Here is a 13,751-nt window from a genome sequence, read left to right as displayed (position 1 = left end):
TTTACATTTTCTTGAAAAAGTATTAGGCCTACGGGAAACATATGTTAGATTGCTTTTCCTCCTACTTTCCACACCAAATCGTATTACTCCATGTAAATGCCTATATGAATTTTCAGGGGAATTTCACCTTTAGGAGGACCCTGCGGAACCTAACAACACTGCTGCCTTATGAATAAGCAGAAGCTTGCATTTTCTAAAGCCACCACCTGACAATCTTCTCGTATTCTCTTCCCCCTCCTCAGGTCCTGCTACTGTGATCATGGTCGAGGTAGGGGTGAGAGCTATACCTATAAACTACACCAGTCTGAACTCAGTGTTTTAAGTCCAACCTGATATATCTATAATCCAGGTGCACCATCTAGGCTTAAGCCATCCTCTCACTAAGACTGGGCGCAAATCTTACGCCTACTCAGCAGCAGGCTTAAGGTCAAAAAGTAAGCACTGTGTAGCAATTTATAATAAATAAATCAAGATCCATGTAAAAATTGTCCAGATTTCTTTTTTCCCATTTTAGTTAAAATCAAGATCCATAAAAAATTGTCCAGGGATGGATGGAGTAGACATGCTCAGAGGAAGATAAGCTGAAGACAGTGTAAAAGCTTTACTAGCATCCTCTCCTGAACAATATGCTGGCTTTCTGCCAGTTAGATATTGGATTGGAATGAGGGAACATTGTAACATTGCATTGTATGTGACAGAGTCTAGCAGTATTAGTTTTTTTTCTAGCAATTGCTCACTGGTTTGCTGAGATGTTGCTGTATGATTTGAGAAAAAGTGACAAGCACATTAAAGCATGAATCATTTTCTTTTTCTAAAATGATAATTAAGTATACACTCTTTTGATCCGGTGTGGGAAATTTGGTCTCTGCATTTATTCCAATTTGTGAATTAGTGAAACACACAGCACACAGTGAACACACAGTGAGGTGAAGCAAACATTAATCCCAACGCAGTGAGCTGCCTGCTACAGCGGCGCTCTGGGAGCAGTGAGGGGTTAGGTACCTTGCTCAAGGGCACTTCAGCCGTGTATGTGGGCATGGGAGAGCAGTGCTCAACCCCTGCCCACATTTTTCCTACTGGTCGGGGATCGAACCGGCAACCCTTCGGTTACAAGCCTGAAGCACTAACCAGTAGGCCACGGCTGCCCCATTGCTAACATTGGGTTGATTGCTAACATTGTCAAATATTCAAGGGAATGTGTATTTGGGGGCCTAGCAGCGAAGGCACCCATTGAGTTACTAGCTTTTCCTATTATTATACTTCCGCCATTGGAGTCTATGGCAGGCCATAGAACGCCTGGCTAAAAAGTGCTGAAATTTGGCAGAAAGTTTCTGGACACTTCACTGACCACTCACGCTAATTTACGGATCTCTAAACCCAGCCGTCTAGTGCCACCAACGGGTCAAAATTTGGTCGAAAATTGAACCGCTGGGTCGAAAAGTTATGAAATTCGGGCGACTGATTCAGGACCGTCCCCATGATCACTCTCACCAATTTACAGAACTCTATGCCCAACACTCTAGCCCACCAATGGGTCAAAACCGGATTGCATTTCACGCACCATTGAATGGTGTGACCATTGAACGGGTGCATCCGATTTTTCACCACTGTTGGAGTCCCTGGACCACCAATGGGTCAAAACCGCCAATCAAACTCTATATGGTGATGAACCCGCCAAACAGGAAGTGGACTAACTATGGTGATGAACCCGCCAAACAGGAAGTGGACTAACTTCTCTGTGACGCTTTGAGTTAACATAACAAAACTCGAGACCATTAGTCAGGACACTGTCCCAATCACTCACAGCAATTTTTATGCATATACATTGAACACTCTAGCGCAACCACCAGTTCAATGCTGGACATGCGTTCATGCGTGTGATCCTTGACTCTTTTGTCTGATTTTCACAATTGAGGTAGTGTCTGAATCCTTGGACCATACAGAGTTCATCGACCCCTATCCTATCACTTTCCGCCATATTGGACCTCCGCCATATTGGATTTAGTCCAAACTCTACGAAAAGTTTCAGCGGTTACAAATTTCATCCGATTTTCACAGAACTTGTCGGAGATGATCTTCAGACCGAGCTGCACAAACAATACTTGTCAGATTTTTTAATTTCATTTTTGTTTGCCCGTGACAGCCAATCAAATATGGCGATGAAGCCACCAAACAGGAAGTGGGCTAACATCTCGGCTATGCTTTAATGTATGAAGTCCAAACTTGGTACAGGGACTTGGTATCTGATTGTGAGGGACGACTAGGAAATTGGCATCATGTGGCCTCTATAGGGGGCGCTGTAATACAGGAAGTGAGCTTGTATCTCAGCAACGCTTTGGTGTATGAAGTCCAAATTTGGTACAGGGACTTGGTACCTGATTGTGTGAACACAGTAGGAAATTGGCATAATTTGGCCTCTATAGGGGGCGCTGTAATACAGGACGTGGGCTCATATCTCAGCAACGCTTCATTGTATGAAGTTCAAACTTGATACATGGACATATTAGCTGATTGTGAGGACATGCAAGGAAAGTGGTCTCATTTGGCCTCTAGGGGAGCTGTAATAAAGAAAGTGAGCTCACATCTCAGCAACACTTTGGTGTATGAAGTCCAAACTTGGTAGAGGGACATGGTAGCTGATTGTGAGAACGCACAAGGACATTGGTGTAATTTGGCCTCTTGCTGTGAGTGCTTGCTCATGCCATGGCAACGCCATTCCTGCTATAGCGCACTGTTAGGCCCCCGCATTGCTGCTTGCAGCTATATTTATTGTTGATATTGTGCAAGTAAAGAGTATTTTCTTATGCCTAGCACAATATGGCTGCTCTGTGAAAAGTTCCAGATTTTTCAGAATTCACACACCTGCATTAAGTCAAAATTGATTCATGTTAATCTTAATACAAATGTCAAGTTTTTGCCTGAAATTGCACTGTGCCTATTTACAAGGGCATTGCTCTATAGAAAGCTGAGAACCTCTAGTTTTCGTAGGAAACAGTTAAAATAAATGTGTGATGTACTCACAGAGTTACAGAGGCTAGAATATAGTTTTTTCTTTCTGCCGGATTACAAGCATCTCTGAACTGACCACATTTCAGCCCTTTAGGTCACTTGATATCACTTAGAAACACAACTGAGCCCTAGCACCAGGTCTTGTGAAGTTTTATGCAAAAGTAGATCAATATAGAATGAAAATATGAGTGCTTTAGACTATTATTTGCCAAGGTATGCTCATGCGTTTTGTAAAATGCCTATGGAAACTCCCCATAGGACTTTTTGTTATCCAAAATGCATTTTGGATCAAATTTAATTGAGACATAATAAAATTAATCTGAGAATGTAAAGCATTATACAGATTTTTGGATTCCCAAGAGTCAAAGCTTTGAAATGGTGTATAACATTACTATGCTACATACTGTACATAGCAATATGGTGCATACAATTGATTTAGAATGTTGGAGGGAGGTGGGTAACCGTCCCGCCAGCAGGACACTACCAGGCCATAAAATGGACTATCATGTACATTTTCTTCCAGACACATTTGAATTATTGTTGTGATGTTTGGAATTAGTTAATGAAAAATGATTTAAAAAAATAATAATTTATTGTATTACACGGCCTTGAGTAATTGGCACAAGACCATACCTGTCTAACTTGAAGTTGAACCGTTTTCATAAATTCTTCAGAACTAGTGACTACGTAAATCAATCCCTTTCAAATGCAACATTATCATAGCAAAGAAATTGCCAAAACTGCATAGTTTCTCTTTAACAAAAAAAAGTAAACTCTGCACTCTGGATAAGTGCATTTTCAAAACAAATCTATTTATTCCTTTTGGTCATTAAAGTATTGATTATGGAAACTGATCCTCTCATGTTCGTCTTCTTCACTGAAACTTGTCTGAACCTGACTATTATATACCAAATGAAGAAAGGCTCTTGGCTCTAATGTTACAAAAAGGACATTCTACAGTATTTTCATGAATTTACAATGTCATGATGAAATCATGAGTGAAAAGTGAGTTGTTGTTCTACAACAAAATATGATACAACATGTAATGTTTTTAGTCATTCTTATTTCCCTGCAAGTCCAACCTGTTAACATGTTAAAGGTTCTGTCTTTATCTCGGCAACCATGGCATCTGAAAGCACCACCTCTGAGGTGTTGTTTGTCGTTTCTGAGAAGGCCCCACATGAACACTTCTGTTTCAACATCTCCAGTCTCTCCTGGAGATCACGGAGTTCCTGTGCATGTGCCCACTGCTTCACATTCAGTTCTGAGACCAGGTTTGCAATCTGGACTCGAAGGAAGTCATTCTCGTTCTTGAGATTTGCCATTACAGCCTGGGCAATCTGGGTAGTGGTGGTTTGAAACTTCAAGTTTGTGATGTTCTCCACTGGACCTTGTTCCCAAGTTCCCACTGCACAGAGCCCCACAATGCTGTACATCTCAGGAGACTCAGAAACATTAGTAGTATGTGTAGTCCTCTCTCCAGGTTCCCCAACGATAAATTCAATAATATCCTCTTCTTTCACTTCGACAGCTTCCTTAGTTAGGACACCTGCTGAACCTGTGAAATAGACAGGGTTTTTGTAAACATTATTACTGTAGAACTGTGTTTATTAGGGGACAATACCACTTAGGTAGCTAGTCACAAAATTGTTGTAACCCACTGTATTAAATGTATATTCATTTCAAATTTAGTACCGGTAAAATGTTAACTACCAATAGCTATCAACTGTATTCAAAATAAAGTGACCAACCAGGTATGCGATATATAAATGGATTTTTTTTTATTTTTTAATAAAAGTTGGCAGAAAGCTGAAGCAAGGACAAAGGAAGAATCCCTGAAATGTAGAGTTCTGAATCACTGGGCAACTCTTACTTTCGCAATGTTGCATGACACCATTTGTCCTGCATGGATAGCCTACCTGCGCTCTCAGAATGATCTACTTCCGAGATGTCTTTATTCAACATTAGGCTACATTTTATGTGCCCTCATCAAGCTGGTAATTCAGTCGCGGTGGTGAAGGCAAACAAATTGGTCCAAGCATTTAACTGATCATTAAATTACTCATTCTGAGGCTGCACTGAATTACAGGTAAACAGAATGAATGGAAGATGAAAACCATAACAGAAATAGGTTTCAGGAATAAGGTGGATATCTAGACTAACATTCTCCACACGCACCAAAAAACACAGACTAAATAACATATGTTGTCCATACCTTTAGGCGATTCAATTGGTGGATGTGCCACAGTTTTGTCAGTGAGGGTAGTATCAGTGGTCAATCTAGGACAAACAGAGTACAGTCAAGTTAATGCAATACTTATCAACATACTAAAAGAACAATTAAATAACAAAGAACGCCAAACACACAGAGCTTATTTGCTCAAAAACCTAACAAGACAAAATACCCAGGAAGATTTGAATGTTACAAATAATGACTGCATAATTGTATGACACTGTCCTTGCCATCTTTGCAAATGTGTCTGGGGTGTTACGAATAAAAAGGATGGAGAAGCAAAACACACAAATCTAATTCAAACCACAAATCTAGACATAAAATAACATAGTTAATATGGAAATATGAAAATTCTATAAAAGTAAATTTTATGTTAATAGCAGTAGGCTACATATAGAGTTTGTTTGTTTGATTGTTTTTCTGACCATGTGGTGGGCCGGATAACCATAGTATGTGGGTTTGGTCTGGCCCGCGGGCCGTATATTGCCCAGTCCTGGTACAGTGGCTAGGTTCTTAATCAGATGTCAGCATTCATTTATCAATAGGCTAATATCAGTAGGCGATGTGTCTTTACTGACAAAATGATTCTGTGAACACAATGATACCCATATGCTGCCAAATGTATGCATTTCTAACTTCTCACTAGAATAAGCACTTCTGCCTTCCACCCTCTTCCCTTCCTCTCCCTCTCCCCCACTGTGCCAAGTGTTCTTGTGTTGAGTAGTGCACAAACCTCTCTTTGTCAGTCACTAGAACTCCATTGAGCGAGGGCAGCTCAGGGTGTTTCTCCTGCATTTCATGTTCTGGTGGTCCTGTAAACACAGCCATTTTCAATGATGAAAAGCAAACCATTTTGCCATGAGAACCATTTCTCATGCTGGCACACAACACAGGGCAAGGGAGATTGAGTACAGCTGTAAGAAGGGAAGAGTTTTAACATGATACATCTCTGACATTGTTAGGAAATGGCTTGGGATGCCACATTGCCAAAAGTACTGCAGTATTCTATGGAAAGGGAATATTTGTGTTACCAAAGACAAAATTTCTCTCAAAACGTCACGTTGCATCGTGCTGCTCGCGTCTCTTGCTGTCAGGAGTCAGGACACTCCAATTGAAAGCAATGTAATTAAACGGATTGTATCGCTAATGTGCGCTCGCATCGCGTCCGGTTAGGACAAGGTGTGTCTCACACACACACACACACACATGCAGAATGTTTCCTGGCATGTCCCCAACTAACCTCAACTTCCATGGTGTATTCATGCTCTCTCTACCTACAATTTCTGTAATATCAATAAGGTGGGTAAAAAGAGAACATTTTTAACTATGCGTTATATACTTGTACCATACCAGAGCTTGATGTTTTATAATATGCATGGTCAACGATCACTCTATTAACCATTGGTGCAGGTACGCTCAACGAAGGGGCCTCTTTCCGCTGGGGCTTGGGGAGATGTGGGAATATTGTTGGGACTGCATCAGATCTCAGCCTCATCTGTCTCTTTGTTCCAATGAACTGGTCCTCTTCAAAGTGTGCCTGCAGGGAGGCTAGTAAGTTAAGTTACCACACATACCCCACAATGGTTCAGTTGCCACACTTACCCCACAATGGTCAAGTTCAGTTACCACACTTACCCCACAATGGTCAAGTTCAGTTACCACACATACCCCACAATGGTCAAGTTCAGTTACCACACTTACCCCACAATGGTCATCTGAAATGTGTTCTACATGTAGAAGCATGATAATACCCTTTCAAATGTTAATGACTAGTAACCCACCTGTGTAAACACAACTTACTTGACACAGTTTTCTGTTGTTGTAGTTCCCAGTAAAATCCAGGTCTTTTCTGCTGACCATTGCCAACCATTTTTCCCTGCGGTATGTTTCAATTGGGAAGCCATACATTCGAAATCCTTGCTCGGACCGATTGCTGCATCCAGTTGCTGCACAGCAAACCATGGTACGACCACTCTGTAAAATGTTAAATATAGCCAAAAAAAATTATCATCGGACTAGCTGGCTTACATGTTAAGAACTGGAGATGATGTTATTACGGTGCTTACACACAGTTGCGTTGCGTGCAGTGCTGGACACGCATCTCGTTCACTTTACATGGACTTACGTCATCCGTTGCCAAATTGAATTGCGGGTCCATTGCGTCGCTTCTGTCGCCCCAGTCGAGAAGTTCAAGTTTTGCTGCACCGACGGAGAGCAACGGAAGGCACCAGCCAATCAAATTACGGTTATAGGCCTACTTCAAGGCATTTGCATAGTAGACCACACACCCCTGACCATAGGGAACACCCACTGGCATGCGGTGACTGAACGCAACTGTGTGTACGCACTGTTACAGAGTCAAAATTCAAAGTGTAAATATGCTTTAGATGCGTTAACATGTCAAGCATGATTTACATTGAAATGCACTTCATTGCATTGTATTGTATTGGTGTTTAGTGCTAGCAGACAATAGCCTGGATGCCAGCCAAACTTAGCCCCACCCACAACATTTGAGGTCAGGAAGTTTGGTCTGGACTTGTTCTGTTGTGGAGTGGCTATGCTCGAACCAGAGCGGTTCGGACCAGAAGAACTCCTACATGGTTTTGTTTAGAGCTGAAAATGTAACTGTGTTTGACAGAGGACAGATGTAGGTTGCTAGTGACAAAATATTAGCTTTCATTATGCTACGATGTCTTTGTAAATGATGTTTACAAAGTGTCATTACCAAGTGTTTCATTCATCCCAGTTCTCACTAACAAAAACCCTGTTGCTAGAAAGTATACATTTAGATTGTGCCATTGTGTCTGTTATGGAAGATATTGACAGTGCAATAACGACCAAAAAACAATGTTGAGGCAATTGTGAAGAAGGATAGTTTAGGTGTTCTTCCTACAGGATTCACCCCCTGTATTGGTTGAAACACGCCCCATAATCACATCCCAATGGAGCAGTATCAGACTCATATTCTGACTAGAATTTGAGTATGACGTCAGGCTAAGCAGACTTGACTTATAACATAATCCACTGAAAATATGCGAGGGGCTGGCGGGAGACCTTGAGACAATGTTCATCCTAAAGCTGTCTAGATAATCTATGTTTAAACACTGATATCCTGTAGGCTATGCAGTGGAAACACAATAGCCAACACATCATCAGGCTGCTTGTTAAATTAAGACAATTAAAGGAGAAATGCGGAGAGTTTTCACATAGATCTCCACTTTGAGGTAACTGAGTACTCTCGGTACAAAAAAAAAACAAAAAAAACAATCCATTTTACCTAGCTCGAGTTGCTACAGCCAGCAGCTAAAGCAACCAGGTAGCTACAACGCTACACTCTGTGGGCATGTAAATGGGAACTCACAAACATGTCCCCAGAGTGTAGTGCTGTAGCTGCCTGGCTGCGTAAAAAACTGAGATCTATGTGAAAACTCGCCAGATTTTTCCTTTAAGTGCTTGTTATTACCAATCCGCATGAACTGCAGAACTGATCGGGCACCGATAGCCTGATTACCACATCATCCTGTGTGTTAGAGTTAGACTATTCAAAGTGTGATCTAGTTTGGGGTGTATAACGTACTGGAAACAAAACCGGCGGGTGGTCCTTCCCTTTGGGGAAATGGCAACTGCAGACCCGGGAGTTATTGTTAGGTTTCCGATCTGCACGTCTGTTGGAAGAAAAGATCATGTTTTATCAAGTGCATTACAAATACATCACATGTACGCAATAAAAATGCCATAAGTGTGTGTGTGTGTGTAACAGGTGTGATTATTCAAAATCCCTACGTTATTTTCCCATAAGACACATTGCAAGGTACCGGATCTCCTTATATGGGCAAAGATGTCAACTGTTTTGTAGGCAAACTTCTGAGCTACGGAACATGTTAGTCATCTTAAGGGTGGGGTGGGGAATTTAATGTAATGGATTTTTGGTAAATGTAAATGTGTAGGCCTAAGTAAAAATGTAGCCTATAATATAGCCTAGAGCACATTAACAAAAGCATATAAAGACAATAACAAACAGTACAAGCAGTAGGTTACAGGTTAAAGCGATGGTTCGGAGAAATTTCACCCTAGGGTCCTTTGCACCATGACCCCGAGCCAAACAACCTCCCAGAACGTGTTTTCCCTTGGTCGAACCCTGGTCGAGTAGCGCTGTCAGAAACTAATGAGTTTCTCCAGGCGTAATGGAACCAACTTTTATCTCGTAAATTACCCCACTAATAATGCCCTGAATGGTACGAAACTTCTACAGTAGTACAACTATGCTCTTTACTCATAAAACGAGGCATTGGAAAGTTTGTAAGTACACCAGGAGTTTATTTAAATAATACTTGCCTGATGGATGCTACTATCTGCTACTATACCGCTGCGTCGCTGTTACTTCCGTTATTTGGGAAAAGCCCGTAAAAGTCCTGGCAGGAAGCATGCATAAGGATGTAGATCCAGGAATGCACTAATATTTTGTTCGTAGTACCAGTTTGCAACAATTATTAGTTAACACTAAGTTGTAAACACTTCAGAAAAAAAATATCAAATACTGGGATATACCAAAAAACGTTGATGTAATCGCTTCCACGATATTCTCCTGAAATGGGGAGGTTTGGAGATCATGATACCGTGTCCGAAATGTGCATCCATTGCTCAGAAAAATAAGGCTTTGACAAATTCTGGGAAATTCTTGGATTCTGCCACCCCAAATACTACAAAAACTACAAAAAAATGTATGCAAATAGGGTAGCAGTAGTACCCCCCCCCCCCCATGCGGGGCGTACTGCTACCCTATTTGCATACATTTCCGGGGACAGGAAAATGGCCTCTCGGAAGTATCTTCGTAATCAACCATCTTTGCCCGTATCAGAGAATGTCTAATAAGGGGAGAACTTTCACTTTTGGAACTCTTCCGGTGTGGTACTGCATCTAGGGGGCGTAGGGGTGGGGACTGACTACTGTGATTAGATGGTAAAAGGTGTCATCAGATGTCAAAGTAGGCTAAGGCAGGGGTTCCCAAACTTTTCCACGACAAGGCCCCCAAATACAACTAGGTTCTGGCCAAGGACCCCTTGATGTGTTATTAAACCCATCGACAATACTACGGCAAATGTAAAATTACATTAAGCTCATTCTAATAATTATTTTAGCCACAAGCACTTAATTGCATTTGAAGCTTTCTGCTATATGAGAGATATAACTCTACTATTATTCCCAGTCATTATCATGGAAAATATAATGTTCAGATATGCAACAAATTATTCTAATGGCATTGTATAACAACCCTCATAGTAATAGGTATATTTAAATATTTTCGAATGTATTTATTTGTTGCTTTTATTTTTCCTTCCAAATTGCTGAGGCCCCCCTGGCGGCCCCCACTTTGAAAACCACTGGGCTAAGGTACTGAAATGAAGAAGTTTGAGTTGATGACAACCGCAGGCTCAAGCCATCACGACAGCGGCGCATTCTGCCACTGGCATTAGATTACACTTCGATTCATTGCCTCCTCAAGCTCCTTAATGAGTTGAGTAGCCTACAAAGTGTTTGAAGGTTGACTGAAAAATGTTCCATCTATGATTAAGGCGCACTGCCTAGCTTGGGGAAACACTTGATAAACAAATCTTACCTCAGCGCGCGAGTCCACAGTCTTCTTTTTACGTCATTCGCTGGAAATCTATACAAAGAGCAGCGTGAAGGACCTCCACTTCGATGTCTGCACAGAGGAGCAAAGCAACAACCCATAGTCCTACTCAAAATTATGAAAAGACCGAAATTCAGCTCTCACTATTCGAAGTAGGATAGTCCGTCAGCACAGACATTCTCTGGTCAGCAACCCTCATTCTTCTATTAAATCATTGGCGGTTGGCATGCAAAGTTGCTTCATTACCGCCACCAACTGTTACGGGTGTGAAGCAGCATTGGTGAGTAGACGTTGAATCATTCAGAAAAAAGAAACAAATAAACACATTTTAAAAATCTGCAAAAGATAAATAGTAAATTGTGTTCTTTAAACCCTTTCACATAGACCTTTAAAATATGTCAGGTGTTTCCATGCTGACGACTTTCTTTTATTACACCATCACTGAACACTGCAGAGCTAGAGTTCAGTTGCGTGACAGCCGTAGGTAATGTTGCATGCTTATGTGATCAGTAAAAGAAAGAATATAACCATGGAAACAGCTGTCCTTATCTGGATATGCATTTTCAAAACAAATCAATGAATTCCTTTTGGTCATTAAACTATTGATGATGGCCATGATCTCAGGTTATGAGATCTTGCAGACTGAATAAAACAAGTTCTAAAACAGATAATTCTGTTCCTTGATTATTCCCTTACAAAAAATAACTGCAGTTATACTGTAGTTTTTTCGAAGTAGGCTACACTGCAGTTATACCACAGAGCCTACAGCAGGTGGGACAAAGTCACTGTTTGACAAGTCACAAGTAAGTCTCAAGTCTTCACGCTGATATCCAAGTCAAGTCCCAAGTCAAGACAGATGTCTCAAGCAAGTCCAAGTCGAGTCCAAGTCCAAATTTTTCTTGAGTCCTAAACAAGTCACTGTCGTATATGATGCAACCACATATGAATATGCCATCAATTATGCTTTCAATATCATTCTTATCAATATCATACTTTACAAATTGAAAAAAGTTTTAGGCCTACAACACTTAAAACCATGAGCCCAAAGACAAACAAAGTTCTCTTACTAAGGAAAAGTAAACGTGAATACTGGTTTTGAATTGAATGAGTTTGCTAACTGGCATGTATCTGTGTGTGTGTGGCTGTGTTCCACACTCCAGGGAGACATGCAGCTATCCCCTGCCCCCTCTCCTTAACCTCTGTGCATGAGACCTTCTCATAACTGCAAATAATTCCTCCAAAACTGCAGTGTTGACACTTATAGTAATGCAATTATTTTTTGTAAGGGTTAATGTGTTCAGTGCCATTATAAAACCCAACACAACCCTTTACATTGACCTCATTTTAAATAGTGATGTGTATTTCAAAGTATACAAGCCTATTTACATTTACTGCAGATACCGATATTTCTAGTGAATATCACATAAAATAGCATAGTAATAGCACACTATTTCAAGCTGAAATGTCTTCACATTTAATTTAATTTCAACAAATCAACAAGACTATATTGCACTGCCTCCACATTCTCGCTCCCTAGTCCATGGGTTCCCAAAGTGGGGGTCAGGACCCCCCGGTGGGTCGCGAAATGATTTCCATACATTTGGGGGAGGGGGAGAGCTGTCACTTGACCGGACTTTAAAGACAGATTTTAATTCCAAGACACTTGCTGAGTTCTGGATTTCAGTCGAGAGGGAATATGCACAGCTATTCAAGGGCGCGATGGACGTACTGACGCCGTTTGGCTCCACATACCTGTGCGAAAAGACTTTCTCTGCACTGACATATATTAAAAACAAATACAGATCGCGTCTAAATGTGGAGGATGATCTCCGTGTGGCCGTCTCCACAATTAAACCAAGAATGGACTTGCTGTGTTCCGCGCATAGGGCGCATCCATCTCATTTGAGATTAACGCTGAAACATAGTTGCCAAAATGTAAATTTGCGCAGCAACAATGTACATATGTTTACAACAGTTTGTGGATATTACCCTGACTGAGATATTCTTCTGTTAAAATGGAAATTAAAGTAATGTTTAAGTTAAGTTTGCACGACAGCAATAATGTGCACTCTTACATGGATATTATTTTTTGACTAAGGTATTCTGCTTTTATCATATAGTACATTTCTATATGTAAAATCATAACAGGCTGCTCTGTTCTTTTGTGTTGTCGTTAAGCCCGTGTTTGGATAAGCCTAGTGCGTATGGCCGTTGCGCACATTTTATTTTATTTTTTGAGTCACATCCGATAGTGGGGGTCGCCAGTCTCTGGCACGGTTATTTTGGGTGTCGCGGGTTGAAAAGTTTGGGAATCCCTGCCCAAGTCAGTAAAATCAGACAAGTTACCATGACTGTCAGTAGATCCTTGTAAAAGTGGTGTGGCTCCTTTAAGATCAACTCATGGTGAAGTGCAGAGTAATACGCTATCCCACCAAGAGTGCGCCACTTGCACAGGTTAGGGTAGCTATAGTTTCAATGGAGAACCATTTGTGCAATGGTATTAGGAGTCTAACTAACTTTATTTTTAAAGTCAGCTGTACAAGGCTAAAATAAGCGCATTGACAGCACATGGAAGCATAGGCGTTCTTAAAGTAGCGGTTATGCTACCATCTCAGCACTCTGTCAAGTTCGCAGCTCCACCTTAATGGTAAGCAAGCATTTATTTATGTAACGTTAATGTTTCATTGTGAAATTGTACTACATTAAATTCGGGCATGTGTACAGTCTATATGCGTTGTACTGTCTAACTTACAAACTCATCCATGCTTGTTGGATCAGCTAAGTAAGTAACGTTAGGCTAGCTATCATAGTTGCTGTTGCTGTGAAGGTGGCATTAACGTTTATGTTTTATGTTACGTTAACGTTTTGGCAGTCTCA

The 13,751-nt window shown here is 41.0% G+C and overlaps 1 protein-coding gene across 2 annotated transcripts; it reads right to left on the bottom strand.

The window, feature by feature from the left end:
* Positions 1 to 3,582: 3,582 nt before the first annotated feature.
* LOC125286244 lies at positions 3,583 to 11,066 on the bottom strand. Of its 2 annotated transcripts, XM_048231127.1 has the most exons (8): positions 10,860 to 11,066; positions 8,820 to 8,907; positions 7,368 to 7,441; positions 7,043 to 7,216; positions 6,593 to 6,779; positions 5,976 to 6,054; positions 5,225 to 5,289; positions 3,583 to 4,567 (listed from the first exon to the last, which is right to left on the bottom strand). In XM_048231127.1, the coding sequence occupies exons 3-8, from the start codon at positions 7,398 to 7,400 to the stop codon at positions 4,095 to 4,097; spliced, it is 1,011 nt and encodes a 336-aa protein (XP_048087084.1). In that variant the 5' UTR covers positions 7,401 to 7,441; positions 8,820 to 8,907; positions 10,860 to 11,066; the 3' UTR covers positions 3,583 to 4,094. The 2 variants fall into 2 exon arrangements, with proteins under 2 accessions (XP_048087084.1, XP_048087083.1); XM_048231126.1 differs by lacking the exon at positions 7,368 to 7,441.
* Positions 11,067 to 13,751: the final 2,685 nt, after the last annotated feature.

Source organism: Alosa alosa, chromosome 21 (genome assembly GCF_017589495.1).
Source record: "Alosa alosa isolate M-15738 ecotype Scorff River chromosome 21, AALO_Geno_1.1, whole genome shotgun sequence".
In the NCBI taxonomy this organism is placed as follows: Eukaryota; Metazoa; Chordata; class Actinopteri; order Clupeiformes; family Clupeidae; genus Alosa; species Alosa alosa.
The sequence above is the reverse complement of the archived record's forward strand: the minus strand, read 5'-3'. Positions and strand labels throughout refer to the sequence as shown.